At 29.2% G+C, this 27,410-nt stretch overlaps 2 protein-coding genes and 1 non-coding gene across 7 annotated transcripts; 2 read left to right on the forward strand and 1 right to left on the reverse strand.

Moving 5' to 3' along the window:
• The first annotated feature begins 1,115 nt into the window (after positions 1 to 1,115).
• Positions 1,116 to 27,133, forward strand: LOC119600455. Of its 3 annotated transcripts, XM_037950668.1 has the most exons (7): positions 1,116 to 1,424; positions 1,889 to 2,075; positions 16,842 to 16,938; positions 24,451 to 24,875; positions 24,939 to 25,082; positions 25,388 to 26,269; positions 26,343 to 27,133. In XM_037950668.1, exons 3-7 carry the CDS (start codon positions 16,861 to 16,863, stop codon positions 26,782 to 26,784), a joined length of 1,971 nt encoding a protein of 656 aa, XP_037806596.1. In that variant the 5' UTR covers positions 1,116 to 1,424; positions 1,889 to 2,075; positions 16,842 to 16,860; the 3' UTR covers positions 26,785 to 27,133. The 3 variants fall into 3 exon arrangements, with proteins under 3 accessions (XP_037806596.1, XP_037806595.1, XP_037806597.1); XM_037950667.1 differs by having other exon boundaries at positions 1,116 to 2,075; XM_037950669.1 differs by lacking the exon at positions 1,889 to 2,075.
• Trnat-ugu lies at positions 10,214 to 10,285 on the reverse strand. Its single transcript has one exon. It is a non-coding gene; the product is annotated as a tRNA-Thr (tRNA).
• Positions 20,602 to 24,364, forward strand: LOC119600456 (persulfide dioxygenase ETHE1, mitochondrial). 3 transcript variants are annotated; one of them, XM_037950670.1, is made up of 5 exons: positions 20,602 to 20,884; positions 21,356 to 21,633; positions 21,699 to 21,843; positions 23,625 to 23,991; positions 24,064 to 24,364. In XM_037950670.1, the coding sequence occupies exons 2-5, from the start codon at positions 21,442 to 21,444 to the stop codon at positions 24,239 to 24,241; spliced, it is 882 nt and encodes a 293-aa protein (XP_037806598.1). In that variant the 5' UTR covers positions 20,602 to 20,884; positions 21,356 to 21,441; the 3' UTR covers positions 24,242 to 24,364. The 3 variants fall into 3 exon arrangements, with proteins under 3 accessions (XP_037806598.1, XP_037806599.1, XP_037806600.1); XM_037950671.1 differs by having other exon boundaries at positions 20,636 to 20,884; positions 21,414 to 21,633; XM_037950672.1 differs by having other exon boundaries at positions 20,639 to 20,884; positions 21,420 to 21,633.
• Positions 27,134 to 27,410: the final 277 nt, after the last annotated feature.

Raw genomic sequence — 27,410 nt, forward strand, 5'->3', positions numbered from 1 at the left:
ATCTATCTATCTATCTATCTATCTATCTATCTATCTATCTATCTATCTATCTATCTATCTATCTATCTATCTATCTATCTATCTATCTATCTATCTATCTATCTATCTATCTATCTATCTATCTATCTATCTATCTATCTATCTATCTATCTATCTATCTATCTATCTATCTATCTATCTATCTATCTATCTATCTATCTATCTATCTATCTATCTATCTATATATCGAACTGTTTTTTTTTTCAAAAAATTTGCCTTAGATCTTTGACTTTATTTCAATTCTCATAAAGTACTGGTTTCAATCAAATTTAGTACCATTCCAAATTCGTAACTCTTCATCCCTGTCGTATACTGAAGACTACGACAATAACTACCACTAAAATATTGTGTACTCTCTTTCATTTACAAGTATCTCTCTCAATAGCGCAAGATTTAACAAAGGCTTAAATACACATCAGGTTTGGGAAATGATATTCGAAAAAACAGTACTTTATATTTAAATGGTCAGGAGTTCGGATTTATATACTGAATTATTGCATTCCTGATACTTCTATGTTTTGTACTCAGTTTAATAAGGAAGATATACTTTACTCCATTGACCGATCGTGACCCTTAATTTTTATAGAAAACTATTTGCTTGGGGAAAAGTCGAATTTTTTATTCACGAAAATTTTTTTATTTAGAGATATAGTTAAAAAAATTTCTGAAATTTTTCGGAAACAACAAAAGGCAAGTCCCGAAATTTTAATTTTGTACTATTAAACGGGCATGGAAAATTTAAATTCTAAAATATTACAAAGTTTTACCACAGTCTGTTATGGATTAAAGTAATTTTCGCCTATGGATTAGACTATGGACTAGTCTATGGACTCGATGTCAAAAAATACTGAAAAAGTACAACAGCAGTAAATGTTCTTCCCTGCTATTGAGTGTTTTTTCTGTACTTATAAAAAAAATACCAATGCAGCAACTTTGCCAACCCTGTTAACTAAACATATGCAGCAGTAGTAGTACTTCTCTACTCAGCTCTATTCATTGAACATTATACATTCGCTTGTCTACTATTACGATGAGTTTAACTTTAGAAGCATGAGTTTGAGTTTCATTCATTTAGTTTGAATTTGTCTGGCAACGTGAAATGTTAAAAAGATAGAAAACGCAAGCTAAAAATTAAAAAAAAAAAAAACGGTGGTGCGCATGCGTACAGTTTGTTTGAAAACTAAAATTCTAAATAGAAAAATCATAGACAATATTCAACAAGACGAACAAGAAAATTACGAAAAGAAAAAAGTAGCTGACTTGATGATATTAAATTTTGTGTAATGAAAAGTGTTAATTTCAAATTTAAGCAATTCAACGACATTTTTGTTTGTTAGCTATTTTATATGAAAAAATCGATTTCGAAAGCGAAATTATTATTAAAAGTAATTAAAGTTAATTTAACTTAAATAAATGCATCATACAAACACACATACATACATTCATTCATACTTAGTTAGTTTGTTGTTAATAAAAGTTTAATTGTGAATTTATTTGAAAGTGTACTACAAACTACAAGTGCACAAAAGAGTGATTAAAATTAGCAACAACAATAACAACATTTATTTATTTATTTATAATTTTTTCATAAGCTATAAATTGTTGTAGTTTGTTGCTCATAGTGATTTATAATATTTAAGTTATAAAGTTAATAAGTTGTAGTTAAAAATAATAACAAAAACAAAATTTAATAACTAAGTATAAAACAGAGAGTGCAAAAACCAAAAACAACATTAGAAAAATAAAAATTCAACAATAAATATTTAACATTCATATTTATTTTTAAATAAAAAAAAACAACAACAACTAAAACTGTTGTAATTAAAATTCCTGCCACTCTATCTACCAGATTGTTACTTTGCTGTCTTCCATAAATCTCAAAACAAAAACAACAACTATTTCTTTATATTGATCAAATTCTAAAAACTAAACTCTGAAGGATTTATTTATTCATAAGCAGCATAAATAAACTCAAAACGTCATTATTCAACATTATTTGAATATTTATATTTTTGTGGCAGCATATTTATTTTATGGTAAGTTGTTGTTATTGTTTTTTTTTACATATGTATGTATTTTTATGGTGATCATCAATAAATAAAATTGTAATTTGATCATACGCAGCAGTAAATATTCATTTCAAAGAAAAGGAGCAATACGAAATGAAAACAAATTAAGGCACGTACTTAATTTCCTTACTATAGACATGTAGTTTACAAGATTCTAAAAATATGTAGTTCTTTTTTTTGGTTTAACATTTTTGGGGCGTAAAACATGTGAATGCACTTAATCTGAAATTTAGGGTGTTTTTGTTTGTTTTACATTGAACTCAAAGTAAAGTACATAGTTCCAAATAATGTGGCGTTTCGTATTCTGTTTTATTCAAATTTTTTTTATAAAGCCCTTAAAAAGTGAGATATGTATATAACCTAACCCTTATAACCGGGGTCAAAGGTCAAATTTGTAAAATATATTTGGTTTATCTCTGTAACTTTCGTAAGACTAAAATATGTTTAATGTGGAAATATTTTATTGAGAATCGAATTATTTAGGACCCGTGAGCTTTTTTGGGTTAATTTGAAATTTATATCAAAATATCGGTAGCCAATATTTAATTTCTAATACTAAACAACTTTGAGAAATATCGATATCTTCTCACTTTTTTCCTCTAACCACAGATATATGTGGCTTCAAAAATGGTTTAATGCCTCGGAGATATGATCGTAAAATTACATTTTAAGCAGATCTTGCAAGATTATCTTAAACAAGTTGCTATAAGAATATTTCTACCGATTTTTATTATTTATAGTAAAGAGAATGAATTAGAAATGTTTAGTTCGATCATTTTGGCTGATGTCTGTAACCCACAGAAATATTGATCCTGCATTCATTCATAAGTCATACCCGTGTCCATCTTGACATTGTTACCAAAGTATAAACATTTCATTCAGTCAAATAAGGAAGCCTATTGGTTAAAATTTGGTAGAAATTGGTTCATTTCTTCTTATAGACCCCATTAAAACGGCGGCACCGAATAGGGCTCTCCGACTCAATTAGATCAGAAAGGCACTAAACTCTACGGCATTAATTTGATTCTTTTGGTCATCACAAGGGGTTAAGCTCCCTCATGGAGATAAGAGATTTAGATGGAGAGGTTGAATATATCTTTAGGGGGTAGTGATGCAGCACCCAAAATTCTTGCTCTACGAGACCCTAGTGATGGGCAGTTATTCAACATGTATTCGGAGGTTTCTTCTTGAAATCCAGAGTATATGTACATAGTAAAAATATGGGTAGCTTCGAATAGGGCCATATAATTACCGTCTCAATTAGATCAGAAAGGACACTAAACCCGTTGGGTCCCCACAAAAAGTTAAGCTCGCTCATGAACATAACAGATTTAGACGGTGGGAGGTTGAATATATCCTTAGGGAATGATTGCTCTACGATACTCTATTTGTATTTGTTCTTAGTTATCTTCCTGAAAGCCACAGAATCTATGTACATAGAAACGATATGGAATTCCTCAGCGTGAATTTGTAGTCTCTGAGACCGTAAGGTCCCGTTATTATTCTAAGATCAATTTTATTAAGCCATAGTAGCTTTAGGGATTCTCCCTTTGAATGCGTTAATAAATAGTATAAACCCTGACCAGTAGCAAGTAAACTCGGATTCAAGCCACGAGTCGCATATCCTTGTCGAATATTAAAGATCGTGGGATCCATAACGGACCCCATACAAAGTCCCTCTCTGAAAATGACTCTAACATCCATAATTGACTAGGTTCACAGAAAACATTAACAAATTTGTTGGCGATGGGTCCAAATCAGATCTTACCCGCTATAGCTTATCATAAGGTCGGACATGATCGACTATACTTCTTACTTATTATAATTTCTCTCTGTATTTCTCTATTTGCAAAGCAACACTCTACTGAACTTTAACTTTAATAATTAAATTGCACACCGACGACTTCAATGAGTTTTTAGTATGAACTTTCAAACTGGAACTAAGTTCAAGATCAAATGCAATCAAATTAAAAATAATTAAATTTAAATTATATTCATATGGGTGCAACGAAATTTTCAGGTTTAGAAATAAACATTAAAACAGATGTTTATATGACATCCAACAACCAGTTTGAATTCTAAGTCAATAAAACTATTACAACAATATGGACTATATACATATTTCAATTATGTGGGAAATCGTGCTTGGAAAGTGTAAAGAAAACAACAAATAATAACAAAAAACTGTTATATAAGAGATGTTAAAATAAATCGATTTGAATATGATACTGGCTATGGATGGACATTAGACAATGAATTGTTTGTTAAAATGAGACAACAAATAATCATAATAGAAAAAATTAATTTATACATATAAATATCATAAATGTTTTGAATAGTCTCATCTTTCTCTCTATACGATACATAAGGCCAGTCACAGTATTCAATAAAAAAATACTCATATACAATTCATATGATAAACACCGGATTTTCTCTATAGTTTTAATATGATATAGAAAAGAAATAAACAAAAAACAAAACGTTAGTATTCTTTATTGTTATTTTGAAACTAAAATGTTTATATTGTTTAAAATAATACCTGTTACCAGTGTGTGTATATTTATTATAAAATTTTATGTTATTTTATAATCTTTGTCTATTTTTTAATAGAAAACGTTTACAATATCTCCTACAATTATGTTTTAAACTTTCCCAAATTTAATTCTTTGTTTAGTTTATTATGCAATGTTTAAGTTTATAACAAAATCTAAATAATTTTCTTTGATTGAATATTTTATTGTAATTTAATTAAATGGTTAAAATATGTTGCTAAAAAGACCTTTTTAATGGCAAATATTAAAACTTTAAAAAGTTGGCTTTCTACATTTAAGAGGAAGAAAGCGAAATTTATTGTTTAGTATTATTAGCAACATATAAAGGTTTAAAAGAAAAGAAATTAAATAAAATCACTTAATTATTGGTTTTGTTGTATATTTTGAATTTTGTTCACATTAATTTTTATAATTTTCGTATTATTTAAGCAGCAGAAAATTAAAAACTGCGCACATTTTTTATTTGACATTTATTTCCGTTACTTTTTTATGATTTAAATAAAATTGATGATATACAAATTTTTGTTTATTTAAATGTACATACATGTTTTTACAAATATTATCATACGTTAGCTTAGTTGGCAAAAAAGCTAACTCCATAAACTAAAGATTATATTAGGGTGGAACAATTGAAAAGATAATAGAAAGTGCTAAGTCCATATTAAGCATTTCTTTAAACTGAACCCATTTTGTCATTTGAACCATAATCCAAAACATTTCCCCTTAAAACTACTGTCCTTTAAGAACCCAACTAAAAACAGCACTTAACACCTTTTGCCACTAAGCTTACAACTTGTACGCACATACATATTTATTTCTCAAAATTTATTAGTAAGAAACTTGTTTTTGTTTAATTTCTTAAATATAGAATTTGCTTACAAGTTCTGTTTTTGTTTTTGGCAAAACTCATTAAGACAAAGTTATAAATGATGCAAACTTTCATTGAAAATAATTTGCTTATGGGGTCATAGAAAGAGCAACTAACCAACCAACCAGTATGATAATTAATAATGAGCTTGTGGTTAATATATTTTGTGTATATATTTACAAAAAATATTTAATTAATAGATTTTTGCACAATTACATATTTTTTTCACAAAATTCTTTAAGAAAACTGACCATACTTTCTTTAAAAAATAATGTGATTTCAAAATTTGTTTTAATTATACTCTACACCACTGTTAGTTTACAACATTCGTTTGCTCTTTATGAACATACGCTCTCTCGAACTCTAATAATAATTTGTCCTAGAATAAACACAAAAATATCTTAGATTCTACGTATTTTATAGGTAATACTAATCGATCAAAATATTATCAGGATCGATCGATTAAACTCACAGAATGTCTTCTTCCGAATATCTGTATAACGCTCATAAATCTCATATAAATATCGAATTTGTGAGTATTAATCACTTTCCAATATCGAACCATACGACTTTCTGCAATTGTGTTGAAACTCAGCAGCCATTCAGATAATTCAATACGGGGTTTTTTAAACAAATTATTAAAGGTGGTCTCGCATGTTCAATATTTAAAACCAGTTCCCGTACTTGTCTTAGAACTGATCGATAAATTTCTATAATTCGAAGTGGGGTCTATAAGTAGTTGAAAGAAAACAATGACTTTTTTTAATTAATTCGACTTTTAGTAATTTATGAAAAGTCGACTTTTTTCGGACTTCTACTACTTTCTTCCATTTTTCTCAATCAAAATTTTTCAAGATCAAAATTTCAGCCTTTTCTACAGTTTTCTACTTATTTCGACTTTTTCCACAATTATTTACAAATCAAATAGTTGATTTGGGAAAAATAAAATGTCTAAAAGTCGACTTTTCTATTCTAACAAAGTCGATAAGTCGACTATCTTGTAAAAAAGTCGAAAAATGGATTTTGCAAATAAAAGTCGAAAAGTCGCAAAAAAGTTTGAAAAGTCGACATTTTGTTTCAACTATAGAACCCAACCTTGAAACTATAGACATTACTTCTGGAACCCGTTCTGTGCAACATTGAGTTTTTATATTTCTTTTGCTCCAGTTATACATTGCTACTATACTAGTCTAATTGAACGCACACTAGTCCCCAAAAACATCTTGGAATGATTTAAAAATATCACGAATTTTTTAAAAGATATTATATGTAAGTTTTCTAAATATGATTAAGACAATGATAATTCATTAACGGTTTTTCGAGAATGACAAATTCGAACAAAAAGCATTGATTAAAGAACAGGTTCCAGAACCTTTCCAAAGAACAAATATCTATTCCATAAAGTTCTGACCGAACCCGTTCCTATGAAAACAATTTCAAACAAAAATCATCTCAATCTTAACGTAACAATGAAACGTACATATACATGATATAATCATGCATTATAGAACTAATTGTGAAACTAATACCATTATAATCATTCATAGTTCTTTTATTTCTATGGACCTATTCACAAACTGAATAAAAATTTTAAGTTTTTAAAATCGTTCGCCTTAAATTCAGCGTTTACTTATGCTATGCTATTATTTTAAACACCTCTATTAACAGTGATTTGAAATTTTTTTTGGCAGTCATTTCTCCTTTAACATAAATTTTGTAAAATAAGTAAGAAAACAAAAACAATAACAATATTTAACAACAGGTAAATTTTAAAATTACACTTGCGAAATGCAACAACTTGTAACTTGCAACACAATTACCAACAACATTAAGAACATTAAGATTACAATAATCATGTTGTTTCTCTGAATTCAGCAGGCAGTAAGTGAGTGGCAGTGTGTGTGTGTGTGGCTGCGTTTCTGTTGTATTTCTTTTGTTTTTGTTTATAAACATGTTAGTTCATTTCATTCATTTAATGTTTATGCACTTTGTTCAGTTTCCGTTCTTTTTATTTTTAATTTTTTTTATATTATTGTTTGTAGTTGTTGTTTTTTTGCTGCTCCTATTATAAGTTTCTGTGTCGTTTAGTTTTTTTTATTTAATACTAAATTTTTAGTACTTTTTTAAAAACTTGTAGTTCTTTCTTTAGTCTTTGCAACAAAACAGAATAATTAGTATAATTACGAAATTATATTAGATTAACGACACAATTTGTTGAAGTTTTTTTTGTTGTTGCAACAACAACAATAATAATAGTAAATTATTATTATAAACTGTATGTATGTAGCAACAAAACTACTCTAGAATAAGTCACACAAAAAAAAAAGTAATTAAAATGTTCAACAACAACAAAAGACTTCAAGCGCAAAACAAAAGTAATAAACATTCATGAATTTATTAACAACAAAATTCTAAAAATGTCATAAAACAAAAGAAATGTTTCATTAAGACAGGTGATCTATTTAATATTATGTTTTTGTTTTTCTCTCCTGCTCGGAAAAAGTAGCAGTAGTAATTTTAGAAGAACACGAGTGTAAGAGAAGAAATGTTAATATTCAACAACAACAATTTACATGTTTACATCTCAAATATGTTAACACATGTTGCAGTACATATTGTAATACACACCATTAACAACAACTATTAGACATTTTCATTTGATTTATAAAAAATGTATGTCATTTATAATTTAAATGTTATTAAAAAGAGATCTTGATATTGTTATAGACTATTTGTCAGCAAAGTTTTATAAACATACTGCATAAAAAGTGGTTTGTGGATTTAAACAATTAGCATATTTTAACTAGATCATAAATTTATAGAAAAACTCAATATTTGTTGAAATTTTAGTGACAAAAAGTATACTTAATTAGATTGGATAAGAAAAGTCTTTGATTTGAAAATCCAAAATATTTATAATTTCATTTTTCGATTACTATTAAAGGGATTCACGACTCGGTCGCAATTTAGCGAGTACGTACAAAGGCCTCTCCTTCATGCCCTTAAACGTTTCACCTCTTAATTCATGAGATTTTCACAAAAGGATAGTAACAATACAACAATTTTTGGAGTACCTAATCTATTTGGTTAATCCCAAAACTACATCTGTACATTATTGGAGTAAAAGATCCGTTTATTAGCCCTTTGTATGTAATGCAGGCATGGATCATGTTTATTTTTTTGAAAAGCACATGGTCCATAGCCTGTATTACATAGGACCATGTTGCGGATCATGTTCTAACATAGTTTTATCAAGTGAGTAGTTTTAGGATTCCTCTGATCCAATCATTATCGGTATTGAATTTGAACAACAGGTCTGACAATTTGAAACCTGATCGTAGCAAAATACGGTGGCAATCCTTGTTCTAGATCATTACGATATTCTGTAGCTAATTGTTCAAATCTGCACTCTCGAGATTCTTTCAGTTTATAGCTCCGTTTAAGATGGTCAAATGGTCTGAGACACATATTAACTTTTGCCTAATTTTGGACAGGAAATGAATGCAATCGATCCCATTACATCGGTGTTGTTAATGTTGTTATAGAGGATGTCTACAGATTTAATTATCGTATTGATGGTGCCAATTTCCATCTGGAAAATGGAGCATTAGAAGGTATTCAGCCATCTCATCAGAGATAATTACATTCATTTACACTGTCACGATCATATCATGTATTTATCCTGATTCGAGAAGTCCGATCAAAGAGTTGTATATAAGCAAAATTTGGCCCGAATGTTGGCCTATCCGTACTGTTGTTGTAAAATACGACCTAGAAAATGGAGTATTGAGACAAGTGATCAAGACAAGTGATCAAGTCAAAAAAAAAAAAATATTCCCTAGTCAGTGCTCGTTTCTGTTTTAAGACCAACAGTGAAAAGTCCAATTTCGTTGTCCCTTCCTTTCCTAGTTTTAATTCCGATTCGAGAAGTCCTATAAAAGTTTGTTATATAAGCCATCTAAAGTTGGCCTATTTGTCTTTATTTCATCAGTTTCAGTTTTTAGCTGTCATTTCAAATTGAAATTGTGTTCGTGATCTCGCATATCTATATGTTGTTCTCTCTTCTGTAAAAGTATGAAACTATCGTCGAGATTATCATACAAAATCTAAAAATTTTTAATTTCCAAGTTGACACATTTAATTGAAATATTCAACAGATTCTAGTTTCAAATTCTACTTTAAACCTGTCATAAATTTCGTAAGATTTTTTTTAAAATGTTTTTTTTTTATTAAATTCAAATTATAAAATAAGTTTATTGTTATAGAAATACATTTTTTAACTGTATGCTTGAATGTGCAATATAATTGACTGAAATGAAATTTTAAGGTCATGTTTTTGTTTAACAAAAAAATCTGTTATAAAAAAACTAAAATTATGAATACAAACAAAAACAAATTGTTTTTGTTTTAATTACAGGTATGTTGAAGTTAAGTACACTTAAATTAAAATTAGAGTAGAGTATGTAGAGTAATAAAGTAAAAACTATAAAAAAGCTACAAAAATACAAATTTATATGTTTGTGTGTATTTGTTTATTCTATTTAATAATGTGTTTTTTATTAACTTTATGGAGGTTTTCTTTTATATTTGCAAAATTATTCGTGACCACAAAATGATGGAAATAAATAATAAAACAGAAAAAAAAATCTTTAAAGAAAAACAAAAAAAAAACAAAATTAAAGATTTGCCTCCTGTGAGGATTGAACTCACGACCCCTGGTTTACAAGACCAGTGCTCTGCCACTGAGCTAAAGAGGCCGACGAAATTCGCGTTGTTAAAAACTCTACAATAACATATGGCAGCTGTTTAAAACAACAACAATAATGATTAAAACAAAAATAAAAAGAAGAAACCCATATAATAATGATATGAAGATACAAAAACAATTAAAATTCTTTTCAAAAATTGTTACAAATTTCTCCAATAGAGAGAGATAAAAACAAAATGTTTTATTAGTAATTGCTATTATTGATGTTTGAAGGTTGACACAAATAATTTAATTATTGAATTGGAAGAAGAATGTCTTAGAAAATCAGTCAATAAGAACGAATTGTAACTCAAACAAAAAAACACCCACTAAATGACAAGAAAAATTATTAATTTGAAATAAAAAATATTAAACACCCGCCCGCCAACCAACGTAAATGAAGATGATGGCGGTTTGTTTAAAAAATATTTAGTTTTCAAATGGAAAAAACAATAACGTGAGATCATCATACGATTAATAATAATAATTAAATATTAACATGTTTGTTGATTTTTAATTTAATTTCATTTTTGGCATTAAAACAGAATTTATAAAAATTAAAAAAGATGCATTCATTCATTCATTCTCTTTTGCCACTTGTTTGAATGTTTATAGCAAAGACTGTAAGTCTGTGACAGCTTTAGCTTAATTTCATATTCAAAATACAATCATGCTGCTATTATTATTTTATTTTTCATATAAATAATTTAATTTAAGATTTTTTTCGTGAATTTTGTGTAGGTTGGTAGGCATGCGCTAAATATGACGTCTATCAAATAAACGCAATAACAGCAAAACCCTCTTACATATTCTTTATTTAGATTTAATAAAACAAAATATGCACAAAAAAACTGAAAAAAAAATTGAAGTAAATGTATTTTTGTAAATGCAAATCAGTAGTACAGCTGCTGTTAAAAAAATAGGTTGCCAGCAGATGATTAGACAATAACTTCGCTAGAGATGCCAATGACGTTTTTTAAATTTAAAGGTTTGTGTCTTGACTAAGTTTAAAAACCTATTTATTATGTTTATTGTAATTGTAAACGCCATATTTTTAGCCTATAATAAATTACAAGTTTATATTTTCAGTCATATCTGAAGGTTTCAACTATTTCTGGGAATGTATTTCACGCATGTATACATACGAAAAATCGCTAGAGCGTGACATTAACATGTTTTTAGTTTGTCTTTTTTTGTTGTAATATTTAAAATTTGTTGCAAATTTTATAAAAGAACCCTTTTTATGGTAGTTACAAAAATTTTATAATAAACAAAAATCCAATTATTAGTTTCTTATTTCCCCTTTCTTTGCTATTGAAATTCTCTGTGTTTTCGTTCAACAAGTTTTGTTATAGTGTGGGAAATGTTTAAATTTAATACAAAACTAGTGTAAAAGGATATAGTTTAAAAGCACAGTGTTTTAGTGGGAAAATTGAGAAACATTTTAAAAGAAAATTATATCACTTTACTCTCTAAGTTATTCTATTTAAAATCGGGCCACAAGCAAACATATTTTTCAATAATCAGATCCATAAACAGCGGGCTATTTTGAACTTTGGTTAAACTAATAGTGTCCACTCTTAAAGGGACTTTACACGATCACACTTTACGTACGTAAAGTCTAATGAAAAAGTAAAATGAAATTACATTCGTATGGTAAAAAAGAGAATAAAAGTCCTATGATTTATGTTATTTGTATTTACACGATTGTTATAAAACAATAACAAAGTAAACTGGAAACAGCTGTTTTATTTTTTTTTGTATGTGCTTACGTAAAAATACATCCCTGCTCTTATGTGAGTTGCCTTTTTTTGAATCATTTCAGAAAATGAAGAGAACCATACGACTGTCAAATATTGCATCCGTATTTTTTCTCAATGTGTGATGGTTTCAATACATATTGCGTTTAGACGATCCCATCCATACTCTTCTACACATGATTTTGACAGATCATCCTAATTAATCCTAATTTAAGAGAGATACTGATCCATAAATATACCTATTATTTTACAACATTTAAATGAACTACACAGAGGAGAAAAAGACGTATTAAAATTATACAAGCCTGGTACCAAATTGACACCAAAATGTTTATAATTTTTCAATAACATCCGTTCTCAAAATATGAACGGATAGTTGTCAAATGAATAACAAAAATATAAAAAATATACGACGTTATCAAAACAAAAAAAAAATAATAATAGTGTGTTACCAAAGTAACAACGCTATGTTGTCCAACAGAACGTTGCATTGTCGAAATAACAACGATTCGTTGTCGAAATTACAAAATGACCAAAATCAGATCTGTTAAAAGAATTTAAAAAAGTTCGTGAAAAATTTCATTCCCATTTTAATTTTCACTAAAAATTAAAATTTTCATTAAAAATTGAAATTTTCACAAAAAAATAAAATTTTCACTAAAAATTTTAATTTTCACTACAAATTGAAATTTTTACTAAAAATTTGATTTTCATCAAAAATTCAAATTTTCACAAAAAAATTCAAAATCTTAAATTTTAAAATAAATATTAAAATTTTCACTAAAACTTGTATTTTTCAATAAAAATTTAAATTTTCACTACAAATTAAATTTTTCTACAAAAATTTGATTTACACTTAAATTAATTTTTGCTAAAGAAGTAAAATTTTTCTTAAAATTAAAATTAAAAAAAAAATCAAAAATTCGAACGAAATCGAAGTTACTAGAATTTATTTCGAATTCTGTTGTGATGTAGGAACACTGTAGTCAATTTAACGTTATTCTCGTTATTTAAATGTCAATTACGGAAAAGTGCCTTTTAGCGGGTAATGGGAATTTTGGAGATTTTTTGGCGTTTTATCCCAATTTTTTGTAAAAAAACTTTTTCACTGATCATAGTCTAATCTAAAGTCAAGTCTAAAATCTGGTCCATAGTCTACGATAGACCACTTTACACCTCTAGCGGCTTTTGCAAAAAACCTAAATCTGATTGGTTTCCAGCGGTTTTTGGAATATGATTTGAGGGGAAAACAATGGCAATACTTTGGAGGAATTCTGAGGTCGGATGCAGAGTAGCTCAATTCTTTAGGTTCTTTAATTAAAAAAATGCATTAAAACAGACATAGTTCTTGTGCCAAAAAATTGCCAAAATTTTAAATATTTTCTAAAAACAATCTGGCAATCTAGTACATAGTAAATTTTATTACTTGTTATATTTCTCGTTTTAATAATGATGATGATTCTTAATGTTTTTAGTTTAGAAAGAGGTTTGAACAAAAATATAAATACATTCTAGTAGAGTTTTGATAATTAACTTTACGCACAATCATAATTCATTCATATGAATATTAGAAAAAGAAAAAAAAAAAGAAATACTAGAATAAATGAGGTTCTTCTACTAGTTAAAGCTTGTTTGGTTGAAACCAACAACAAAAAGTCTAAATAAATGACTTTTTTTTTCTAAAATTTTACTACGATTAGATTGAGATGGTTAATGTTAAATAAATGAGTCAAGCTAAAGAGAGACTGAGGAAAAGGAAGAGGAATTCTGCGTATAAACCAAAAAAAAAAAAAAAACAACAAAATAAGAACCAAATGGCCAAACACCGTTTAACAACAAGATTGTCCAGATTTGCCACCAGAAAAAAAGACACAAATATTAAACAAGTGAAATAAACATTGATCGTAACTGTGAATACTTGTATGAGTTATTTTGAAGAAAAAAAAAAAGTTTGAATAAAAAAAATAAAACTCAAATGACACAGAAATCTAATGATAATGTTTGTAATGTCTATAATGTTGATTGCACTTATTAAGACACAAGTTTTTAATTTTTTTTCTTCTTATTTTTGTAATGAATATCAAATTAACAATTATATAGGAAAAAGAAAATAAGGTAAACAAATTAATAAATTTAAAGTAACCAGACGGCTTTTTTTATGAAATGAAAAAATAACTGTTCTTTGGCAGTGATGCCAATCTACAGTTTCACTAGGAAATTAAACTAATTACTATTCTAGCGAATTTTAAAGAAAATTTCCTTTAAAATAATGAGGGCCATTTTGATTAGTAATGTTTTTTAAATATTATACTTTAAACATCAGTTTGTTCTAACTTTGTTAATAAAAATAAATTAAACATGCAAGGTTTTAATTGTTTAAACCGACAGCAATAAAAGACATTGGAGTACAATTAATGGATATGGTGGGGGAATTAAAACCGACTAACTATACATACTCCTTCTCTTACTACTTACAAGCGATCAAATCGTGGTTTATGTACTTAGCCGTCTGTACATGCTTGTTTGTATCTCTGTAAATAACCACATGAAGTATATAATTATCAACACTATGGTGGTTATAGTTCAGTGGTTTAGAACGAAGCTAAAGTTAAACAAACCTTACCGATAGCTAGCTAGCTCCTCAGCAAGATGGCCAAAAGCAATAGCTAACAATGAACCCAAAAAAAATGATGAAGTAAGAAGAAATGTTGAAAGAAGTGGAAAAAAGTTGAGACATGTTTTAACAATGAATTAATTCAAAATATACATATATACATAAAGTAGCCCCCCTTTAAAGTAAAATTTAAGATAAATTTGAAAATTAGAAAAACTAGATGTTCACACTGGCAACGAACCCAATTTAGTGAATTCAAATATGGTAAAGAAAGTATTAAAATGTTTTGGAAAAAGTATATTAAATTGTTTAAAAATCATTTTAAATAGAAGTTGTTTTGTTAACCAAAAAAAAAAACAAAAAAAAAAAAAAAATAATAAAATTTAATTATGATTAAGAAATTTATCATGGTTATACAAATATGGTAAAAGATTCTTTCTCAATTAATCGATTTAAAACAACTAGTTTCTTTAAGTTGTTTTTTAAATTTATGATTATGTATTATAACATGACATTTAATGTATCGTAAACTACTACATATAGTGGGTAGGGTATTATGCATTTGTGCTGATGTTTGTAACACCCCAAAATATTGGCCCTTAAAGTAAACCAATCGGTTTAGAACCACTGCCGATTTATGTAGCTATGTCCGTCTGTCCGACCATCTGGCTGTGTGTCCATTAATTGGATAATAATTGGCACACACTCCTCTTTTGACCCAAGGTTAAAATCGGCTCATAATCACTTTCTGAGTCGATTTATGTAGCTATGTCCGTCTATTTGTTTGTGTGTTCATGCAAACCTCGTGCGCAAATTACAAATCGCAATTTTTAAGGTAATTGGATAATAATTGGAACATACTCCTCTTATGACCCAAGGTTAAAATCGGTTCTATATTTCGCCTAGCCCCAAATACAAGCGTATACCTCGAATAGTGATTTTGAACTCATAATTAAGTTAAATATTCCAATATCTTAACAAAAATCGGTAAAACTTAAGTTTTATAAAAGTCTTAATGATACTGCCGATTTTTGTAATGATCGGACCTGCTTTCACCCTAGACCACATACAAATTCCCCTTCAGAAAATGACTTGAAGTTAAAAATTCACTTATAAACAGTAATTGTTTATTCCTCGAGAGCTAAAATTTGAAAAAAATCAAAAGTAGATGATAAAATTAATTATTTTCTAAAGCCTTATACTGAAACAGGATGTGGTCGAAACCTGACGTGAAAGAGAAATTCTATTGCCAAAATCGGATTCAACACAGCTCAAAATGGTACAAGTTTGACTGACATAGTTCAGTTAGAATCAAACAACAATTGCCACTCCCAGTTACGGAACTAGTTCAGTGTTAGTTTTCATTTCCCTTGCCTATTTATAAAAATCACTGCTAGTGTGAACACCTCTCTATCTCACAAAAGTGTGGCTGGCACATTTGTAAGTTGTAAATACTTCATTCATACCCGACTTTTAACAACAGCTACAATTATTACATTACGAGTTTATTGTTGGAATTGTTGGAAAATGAAAAAGACAACAATAAATAATGTTGCTGATGATGACGGTGGGAATTGAACTTTCTTTCTTCCTTTTACCTCAAGCGGGAAGAATATAGTTTTGCTCTTTTCAGACACAAATGCATTTCAAGCAGTTTGAACTAAAAAAAGAATTAAAGTGGAGTAAAATAAAATAATTTATGAGTATGTTAGTGTAAAAGTTGAATTGTGGGAATATTTTCAGGAAAAAACAAACTAAAAACAACAAAAATATTTGCATGCAGTCATGCATGCATGATAAAATAATATAAACTCAGATGTTTCAGATAGATATTTGACAGCTAAGAATACATACATACATATGTATGTAAGTAGTTGTTGTTATTGTTGGTTATGTAATGTAATATGTATGTAATAATTCACTTTAAATACACCGCATTTGTGTAAAAATAATTCTATACATTTGTATTTACAGCTTTAATCTGATCATTGATCTTACAGCTTACAGATGTGTTATTGTAACTTTATCATACAGATCATGGCTGGGTGTATAGAAACCTAGACAGATAGTCGTCTCACACATCTTCTAAGTCTGTTTTATTTGCTCACAGCATATTATATAACATTAGAGTTTTAATACAAAAAAAATTATTCAATTCTTTTTTGTTTTTCATCTTTTGGTTTCCATTACAGATCTCATTAAATCGACACCATGGACGGGGGTAGTGTAATTAGTGAACCAATATCGGCTGCTCATCGTGCGTTTGCAAAACAAAAATCCGCTTCAATGGTAAGTTAAAGAAGTTAAGAAGAATAAATAAACTTTAGAAAATTGCCAAATCCATTTAAACCCTATTTATTTAACTGTTTTAATATTTAAGTTTAACTAAACCTCATTATAACTTAATGTTTGCAAACTAAGCCTAAATACATTTATTAAGTTCATTTAACTCAAACTCTGGTAACAAATTCAATTTACTAATAATAACTATAAACCAAGCAATGTTGTGGAAAAAAATGTTTTAAACAATAACAATTATTATTGCGTTTATGAAATATTTGGCAATGTTTAAACTACACCTCTGAAAACATCTTTTTAATGCCTCAATAATTACTTTCGCCATTAAAAGTGTTTTAAATTCATTTTTGGCATTTTGCTTGCCAGTATTTGATTTTCTTGGATCACAAATTCATTTCAAGTGTATTCGGCACAAACCCGCCAGTCAGTCAGCGAAACAAACAATTCAACCAAATGAATATTTAACCAACAATCATCACACACAATGCTCGCACCTCCTCCGCCCTCTTCTTTAGCCAAATAAAGGAAAAAAAGAAAAACCAAATATAAGTACCTAACAAACTAACTAACCAACCCAGCAAAAACTTGTACTTACTCGAAAGCTTACTTTTCAATGAGTATTACATACCGTCAGCATTACTTAGAAAAAGTCTTGTAATGACTTACAAATAACTATGTACATAAGTACTTACTTCTTAGCATTGACATTTAGTTTCCGAGTATTGTTTATTACAAAAAGGAAAACTAATAATTTTTTTTTTTTGTCAAAACGTCGTAGGCTACTACTTACATAACTCCTTATTTGTTGGCGATCGTAGTAGGTACTTACCTAGCTCACTACTTGTAAGCGAGCATGGTAAGTACTTGCCTTCAATGTCAACACCTTGTTATATTTAATGACTTAAAATGCATTTTAACCCTTTACTTCTTAATATAATTTTTTGCTGGGAAACTTTGTAATAATGTAATTCATTGTCTATTGTTTCATAAAGAGTATAGTGTATCTCGTTTATGGTTTGTGCAGAAGATTTCAATATAATTTTACACCTTCTTCTACGTTAAATGTTTAATTTTTATTTTGAAGTTCAAAACAGTTCATTTCATTCATTGTTATTATGAATTTATGTATCTTTATTTATACGTTTGTTTCTTTGTAAGTGATGAGTTCATTATTTAATTTTCAACATTTAACTACGCATGCGTGCCTTTACTAGAGACCATATATGTTTTTTGTCTTAGTTTTTGATTTCCTTTTATTTGTAATTTTATTTTTTGTTTATATTATAATATAATATTTTTTATATTTATTATTAAATAAGCATAATTATTGACCGGAAAAAGGTAATGAATTTTGAAAACTACATACATTTATTTTACTTTTGTATACAATTTATAATTAATTAACAAAAAAGGCGTTTATTAATTTTCAATGACTAGAGAAACTTTATGTTAAATCAATTTCCAAACATATGTATGTGTTTAACTTAAAAATTAGCCAAAATTTTGTTAGTTTTTAAAGAAACAATTTTCAAGTTCAATTTGCAATATAGTGTTATAAAGTGAAATAATAGTTTTTGCAAAAAAAAAAAAAATGTTGAATTTATATAAAATAATTTTATATAAATTTTGTATTAAAACGAAGTTCTTTTACTATTCAATTTTGACAAATTAATTTGAAATATCTATCATTCAGAAAGCTTTGCTTAAAATTCGTTTCTGTAACTAGTTCTAGGTAAGCTTAACCAAACACCTTTCTAAGGAATAGTTTTAGAACTAGTTCTTTTATCTATAGTTTATTGTTTAAAATTGTCAAGATTGTTAAAGTATTCTTTCAGTCTTCATCTATTGAAAAAAACTTTTTATAAAATAATTTTTATACAAAATTATTCAGTTGAATGCAAAATTTTCAAATTTTGAATACTTCCGCTAAAAAATTTTTTGCATACATAATTAAATTTTATAATTAATTATTGTATATCAATAAAAACAAAAATATATAGCGATGGTGAAGGGTTAACACTACATCACCCAGCATTTTGGGGAGACAAAACAGAACTAGCTATTTAACCTACCACTAAGGGTTAGTACGAAAACACCCGACTAGATGACTATATATTTTAACATTGACTTGTCCTAAAAGGAAGTCAACTGTCACATGAAGACAGCACGCTCAAATAGATTGCGAGTAGTTGGAGAATTTAAAGTTATGTCGATTCTCCTCCTCATTACATGGGGATACTAAAGTAACTATGCATCACAGCCAGGTGGTTAGTCATTAGTGTAATTAATGACTGTCTTTTTCGTATATATAATTTAGAATCACAAGGTCAAAGGTTCTAGAAATGCGTGTTGGAAATAATTATGATAAGACTAGTTTCAAGGGTGCCGTAAATACTTCTTGTAATTATTCTCCATGTACGCCTTAGTAATATGCCGAACTGATCAAGCGAAACAGGAAAAAACGAAAATTTTTGTTTGACACAAAGTTTGATTCCAACCTATATTTGTTGTTGTAACATCATAAACTGTACAATCACATCAGTTGTGCCTGAACTTATCTTGGTTTTCAAGCGAATTTTCTTCAGAGTCCTTGAAGTGCAATATTTATACAGTTTACAGCTCCTACAAACACCTGTTCCCATGACAATTGAATCTTCGCTCCGGAACGAGTCCTACTCGGCCATAGGTTGTCGTATCAGGCCACAGTCGAGCTGTTTCAACAAAGCTGCGTTTATTAAAAAGGGTCTTGCATACATACATATCTTTATAATCTTTCCCTATTTACAAGGATTCTTCGTGCCTCCTTTAGGTTAGTTGATAGTATTCTAGTCTGTCATTCTGGAGGAAATGTTCTTAAGGGATTTAATGGATTTAATACTTATTATTTACTATTCCTTATGAAGAATCCTTAAGACAAAGCTTTACCTTGTCTGATCATTAGTTAGAACAGATTAGAATCGATGTATGTACCCGATTCTTGCTTCGAAGTATTTCGTCATTTGAAATTCTATCCACTTTATTGTCAGTACTCGATGAAAAATCCGCATTTCAAAAGTTCATAATTTTCTTAGATTTGCGGCTTTAACTGTCCAAACTTTGTATTATAATGCGGGAGTGTAATGTTTTGGGGTTTTGGTCCCTATCGATCTCACGACTCCAAAATAAATGTCATCTTCTTTGTCGTATTTATGAACAGTGCTGGTGTACGTTACGCTGATGATAGACGCAGGTCTTCCTAGTATTTTATATTTCTATTTAAGTAAGTATTATAAAAGTAACACACATACATTATTGCATACAATAAATTAAAATTTCTGTAATTTAAATAAGTTTAAATTAAATTAACAAAACACGTAAAACACTTTTTATACGTATACCCAAGAATTCCTCTGCCCTAAAATAGAACTAATAATATTTTAAAAAATGTCTGTAAAACCAAATTAAAACGGTAGCCGACAAAAAACTACAAAACATATTTACATATGCAGCACAAAATATTTGTTGAATGTGTAAACAAAACAAACCCACCTAATACAAAACTATTCGGTGGGACAAACGAATTAGAAATGACGATCACGTACATTATTTGTATAGACTTTGATACAAAGCTATAAAAAGCTTATAAACTATAGCTTTTCGCAGAAAAAAGCTTAAACACAATGAGTGCCATGATGATTATTGGAAGATGGGAGAAAACTAAAAATGCCTCCACTGTTCAATATACAACCGAACGCTGAAGAAGCAAAACAGCTGTTACACTAAACTTTAGTGAGTAGTGGACAGTATTACGTAGTAAAAAATATATAGAAAACTGATAACAAAGTGCAAATTTGTAATAAAAAACTATATAAACAGTGTAATTAGGAAACGCCTGTCTCTTAAAAAAATCGCGAGTGTAAATAACAACAACAAGAAATAATAAAAAGTAAACAAAGCGGTAAGTAAGCAAATATGTAGTTACAATTACAACATGCGGTTGGTGTGTCTGGTGGCCAAACTACTTACACATGTTTATGTTAATTCAAGAAGGAAACAATGTGTTTAATAATAATTCCAAAGGGACACTTGACAAAACATTTGATTTGTTGTTTTTTTTATTAATTAAACAGTTGTTAACGACAGGGAATAATCTCTGGTTAATAATTTATTAAATTTTCAAAAATATAATTAGTAGTTTTCAAATGTTTTTTTTCTAATGTGTTCCCATACAATACAAACACACATATTGAACATAAAAATTAAAATTTTTCCCAAATTGTTTTTTTGTTTTTGTTAATCTGGTTTCTGTTTTGTTATTAACTATTTCTCTCTGCTCGTGTCGCTGCCCGGCACACCGACCCCTTTCTATCTATCCATGAATACAACATACAATATGTATAATTTGTTGCTGCTTTTGGTGACGTTTTAGATAACGAACAACGAATAATAAAATAGCCGTAATTATTGTTGTTTTTTTGTTGTTGTAGTTGTAGTGGTAACATAAAAAGCTTTACAATGAAACTACCAGTGCTTAGTGTATTCTCGACTTTACGCCAGTCATTGCTACAACAAACCACAAAAACTCTCGTTGCAAAACAAACTCCACTACTAGTCAAACAACAACAACAGCAGCAGCAACATCGTTTACATCACTGTTCCAATATGTTACCACGTATTTCATTCTCCAACGATTTCTTTTTCCGTCAGGTAAGTCTATTTAGAATAACAAGACTTGATCAAGTAAATATGTAGGTCCGCTTCTTTGTTTTCAGTTATTCGATTCGGAAAGTTGGACTTATACCTACTTGTTGGCTGATGTAAATGCCAAGGAAGCTATTATTATTGATCCCGTTTTGGAGCAAGCTAAACGTGATGCCCAATTGATTAAAGATTTGGGTTTTACTTTAAAATATGCCGGTGAGTAGGTTTTTTTCTCGTTTTGGAATTATAAAATTCTCACACGCGCGCTGTTTTAATCAAATCATTATTGTTTGGAACTTTTTTGCGTTTTATCGATGTTTTGTTTTGTTATCTTTAAGCAAAAATAATATTCAGACAATCGATCAGATATGTACATATATACATATTTATGTGTTTAAACAAATCATGACGTTCTCATAATAGTGTAGAATTACACCAGTACCTCGATTTATAATTTTGCAACAAAAAAATTGCAAATTTTTGTTAGAATTGAATATAAAAGTCCTTATTTAAAGAAAAATGTATAAAATAAAATGGGCCCGGCCTGTCTAACTAGTTTCTAGATCCATCTATGAACGGATCGAAAGGCCTGGCAAAATTTAAATGGCCCAGAATAGTGGTAATTAACTAAACTTTAAATCTTGTATAAATATTAAACTTCACAAAAACACTTCTCACCATCCCTGATATTGAGTAAAGTTTAATGAAATAGATCCGTGGACCTTAGGAGCTTTTTTAAATTTCTGATCTAGTGATTCTAGTTGTAAACAATGATCCAACTTTCCTCTATCTCAGTGCATCGATATCACATCAGATCGTGATTAAGCAAAATCGCGATAAAAAACTATCGTGTACAACGAGGACTACATGTAGTATAAATGGAAATAGCAACAAAAAAACAAGCAAAAACAAATTAAAAAAATATTTTAACAAATAAACAAAAGATGACATACACACAATTATTTAGTAAATTCTAGCAAACGATCGCTTTAACGCTAACTAGTAGTAAAAACAGAATTTTATCAATTTTCGCACAGACTCTAAAAAAATGACTTGCATTATACCAATTGTGAAATTTAAGAAATTTTACCATTCAACTTGGGTCACCTTTGTCAAGGTGAACTCTTTAAGGGTCACAACAATAATGGTTGTCTTAGCAACATTTTCTTTTGCCAAGTACATATTGCAACAGGAATTAGAAGACCATTAAATTATTTGTATAGAAGGTATAAATTTAAGTAAAAGTACTATTTTTGAAAATGTTTAAATCATTTCTTAAATGTTTGCGTGTCGATTAGATTCAAGCAATTTAGATTAAACGTTTAGATCATTTTATTATTACCCGAAACAGGAAAAAACTACTGGCATACAAACATACTAACTGCTATCAGTAGTGATAAAAGTATTGGACTAAAAATATACTTATAAAAGGGTCAAATGATAAGACATTTATCGCTATACAAATCAAATAAGTCTTATTTTATAGTTAAAATTGATTAATAGTATTAATTTTTCATAAAATAAGAAAATCTAAGTTAATTTCTTAAAATGTAGGGTTTTCAATATCCCAAACTTTAGATTTCTCTAGCATTATATAAAATTTTTTTTCATTACCGGAGATTTCCAGAATGTCTGTTATTCTAGGAGGAATACTGTTGTGTCTTAGGGTACAGATAGTTGACTGCTTTCTAAAATGCTTGAAAACAAGTTTCAAGTAGTCATAGTTGGGGGCAGTAAAGAATCGATAAAACTTTCTCTCCGCATTACTAGAGGGTCTCAAAGTAACAACTGACATCGCTGGGCATTACAAAGAGTACAATTAATGACCCCATACATCCGAATTAGCTTTGGCATTAGTGCAAATTACAGTCTTTCAGGGGAATATTTAATTGGTTTTAGTATCAAACAGGCTCACTTAAATGGCGTCGTCAATGAGAATTTTCTTCATTTGTAGGAAAAACTAAGCTCCACTAACTTTAATTTTAAAACATTTTCAGTTAATACACATATGCATGCTGATCATATTACCGGTAGCGGTTGGTTGAAACAATTGTTGCCCGGTTGCCAGTCAGTGATATCTGTTGATAGCGGTGCTAAAGCCGATATACACATACACGAGGGCGATAAGGTGCAATTTGGTCGTCATGCCATAGAGACTTTAGCTACTCCCGGCCATACAAATGGCTGCTTGAGTTATGTTATACATGAACAAGGCTGTGTTTTCACCGGTGATACTTTGTTAATTAGAGGCTGTGGTCGTACCGATTTCCAAGAGGGTAACGCTCAACATTTATATGAAAATGTTCATAATAAAATCTTTACTCTGCCCGACAACTATCGCATATATCCTGCTCATGACTACAAGTATGTTTTTTTTTACAAAAGTTCATTTAATAAATAGTTTCTAAATATTTTTTGTTAAATTTTTCCTTACAGAGGCCAAATGGAAAGTTCGGTTTGGGAAGAAAAACAATATAATCCTCGCTTGACTAAATCCCTAGAAGAATTTGTGGAAATTATGAACAATTTGAATTTGCCTTATCCCAAGAAAATTGATGCTTCTTTGCCCGCCAATCGTGAATGTGGTGTTTATGATATACCCAAGGATCAGTGAAAACTACTTAAAACAAAAACTTACTTTCGCTATTAATAAAAAATAAAAATGTTCTTTAAATTGTACCTAAATGAAATTATATAACTTTTATAAATAAATTATTTTAAAAAATTTTAAACGAAACTATACTTATTTAATTCTAACCAAACATTTGTCATTTCAAATATTTAATTATTTAAACAACCTTCCTTATCTTGGTTAATTTTCAGACTATATTAAATCCCAAAGGTTGCAACAACAACAACTCATCTACCAAATATAGTTTACTACATGACAACTTAAGTACCAAAGCTTTATCTAATATTGACTCGAATCTTAGTACCAGTATACCTCATTGTGCTACCACTGGTCGTAGACGTAAGGGCACTTCTTTGGGTGGTACTTTATCTTCGCGTTCTAGTCGCAATGAATCGAAAGAACTGCGTTCTGCTTTACAGGATCGCGAATCAGTCATACAAAATTTACGCATACAATTATGTTTAGGAAAATTGCCACGTCCCTGTGGACCACCCTTAAATGAAGCCGACAAACCAGCTGCCGAACAGAAACTACAAAAGCTAAAAACAGAGGCTGAGAATAAGAAGATTAAAATAAGAAACTTAAAAAGTGCTTTAGAAAAGCTCGATATTACAGAGTAAGTTTCACTTCGATATATTAAAATTAAACAAATTTCTAATTTGAATTATTTAATTTGTAGTAATATAGATGTTAGAATAAGACAGGCTGAATTGGAATATGCTTTGGGCCGTGAAGAACTGCAGCTATTGTCAATTGTGGAAGAAGCTAGAGCATTGCAAGCGAGACTAGAGAAATCTAAAGTTGAACCTCAAAGTCTTTTTAGGTAAGTGTGCTAGATAAATATTCGAAAAAAAGTTTTTGAAAACTTTTTTACTCACACCTGTTTTAAGAGCAATTAAAAGAGAAAACCCAATACTTCTTTATACTGAAACCTTGTTTAACGTGTTAAAAATTACTTCCCATATCCATTAATTCAAAACAGGTTTCTTTTTATGAAAACAAAGCTTGGGAAAACTTTTGTTTAATTTCATGATAGTTTTTGAATATGAACAGTTTTCTCTTAAATTTGATCCATTATAGATGTTTTTTATAGTATTTTTTAAACTTATTATGTCTTCTCATTTCTAGTGTTCTAAATAATGGCGTAACTCTTAGTTTACACGCCCTCCAAGCCACTACTGGGCGTTGGGCTGCTCAGGAAATACCGGAAGCTTCTGGTGTTTTCTATGTAGAATGGGCTTTGGAAGGTGATGGTTTATACAAAGGAGATCGTATACTGGAAATAAACGGAAAATTAGTAACATGCAAAACCAAAGATGAATTCCAAAAACTTATTGGTAACACAGGCAAATGTCAAATGGTGGTCTTAAGAAAAAAACCAGCAGCAATACCACAAAAACAACTCGATCTAGAAAAAGAAAATAATATGCGTTTGCAACACAGGATTTCCTACTTGGAGGAACAAGTCAAAGAGTTACAAACTAGTAAACAGGATCAACAACAGCAAGCGCAACAATCACAGCAGCAACAACAACATCAGCAACACCATGATAATCACCAACAATTGCATTTGGCCAATAATGGTCATGTTACCAGCATTAGCATTTCTTCGCCACCCTCAACCCCACCAGACAAACCGTTGATTTATCAACGTGGCAATTATATTACAACTTTAGTGGGTGGCAAACCCATAGAGTTATTGGGAGATGAAACACCCGATACAACAGATAATAATAAACGACAAAATTTAACAAAAAGTAAATCAGCAGCTCATATAACCAAAACTCTTATAAGAGAGAATAGCAATCATGATATTAATGTTATGATTTCGAATAAATCTCTGTCAGCTTCCAAAATCTCCATAAATAGTGACTCGGCCTTTATGTCACAGCAATCTCATAAAAGAGACAAAGAGAGACATAGAGATCGGGAGCGTGAACGCTATGATAGATCACTCAGTAGAGCCCAAATTCTAGCACGAAGTGTGGAACATCTTAATCATCATAATGCGTAAGAGAATTATTCTAATAACATCAAATTTTTTTAAATAAACTAATTTTATTTTCTTTTTTTCTAACCCTAGAAACTGTGATCGTCGTCGTGATACTCCTCGAGGCACAGATGTACAAACTTTAAGGGCTCGTTTGCCATCCGATATGCGCAGTGTGAAATCTTTAGATTTTGATAGTGAAAATGAAAATACACGTTTAAAAACACGCCAACAAAACAGTGATACCATGTCAGAAGTCCGCACAGTTAGGCCTACACCTCCCAAAAAACCCTTAAGACTCTCCCTACAAAGGGCCCAAAGTCTACAGACCGTAGAGCTTAGTTCGAATCCAGACTCTGAGCGTAAACGTCCCATGAAACGTGCCCACATTAATCACAACAACAATAATAATATAACCCTTAATGGTGATCATCAAGCCGAAAGCAATAGTATACTTATAGAGAATTGTACCGCACATCCGCCACCACCACCCATGCATACGTCATCTTTGGGACGACATCGTCACAACATATGAAAATTACTGAATAATCTCTTTCGTCTACAAGAAGAGATCTAATTTTAAGTAGTTTAGGGCCAAATTGTGTGGAATATTGCAGAGATGCTATAAATGATTTATAAAATCTTATAAATAGATTTTAGTCTTATTTTAATGGTGTAATATACAATTAAAGTTAAATACAATTAGATTAGATTAGATTAAATTTAAGTACTATATTAATGTCGGCTTATTTCTTATGTAATTATTAAAATGAAAATAATTCTTTAATTGTAAAATTCTTTTGACTGGTGTAAAGCATAATGAAACAAACAAATACAAAATATTAATAAATGTAATTACATTTTTAAATAGTTTATAAATTATATATGTACATAGTTTGATTGTAAACAATTTGGAAAGTGATAATAATGTAAGTACAAAAAAGGATTAATTTAAGATAAACATTTAAATTCTGGGTTGGCTTGATTTACAATATATGTATGTATATCTGATAGATCAGTGCAACATAAATGTTGAAAATAGCTTCACAATTTTAGATTAACTTCTTTAAAGTCAATATTTTAAAATACAACATTTACTCCTATGACAATACTAACATCAAAAGTGAATTTCAGAAAGTGTCTATATAAACGGACTTAGGT

The sequence above is a fragment of the Lucilia sericata genome, unplaced genomic scaffold (assembly GCF_015586225.1).
Source record: "Lucilia sericata isolate MDLA Ls3-8-SP2 unplaced genomic scaffold, ASM1558622v1 Contig000115F_arrow, whole genome shotgun sequence".
NCBI classification, from domain to species: domain Eukaryota; kingdom Metazoa; phylum Arthropoda; class Insecta; order Diptera; family Calliphoridae; genus Lucilia; species Lucilia sericata.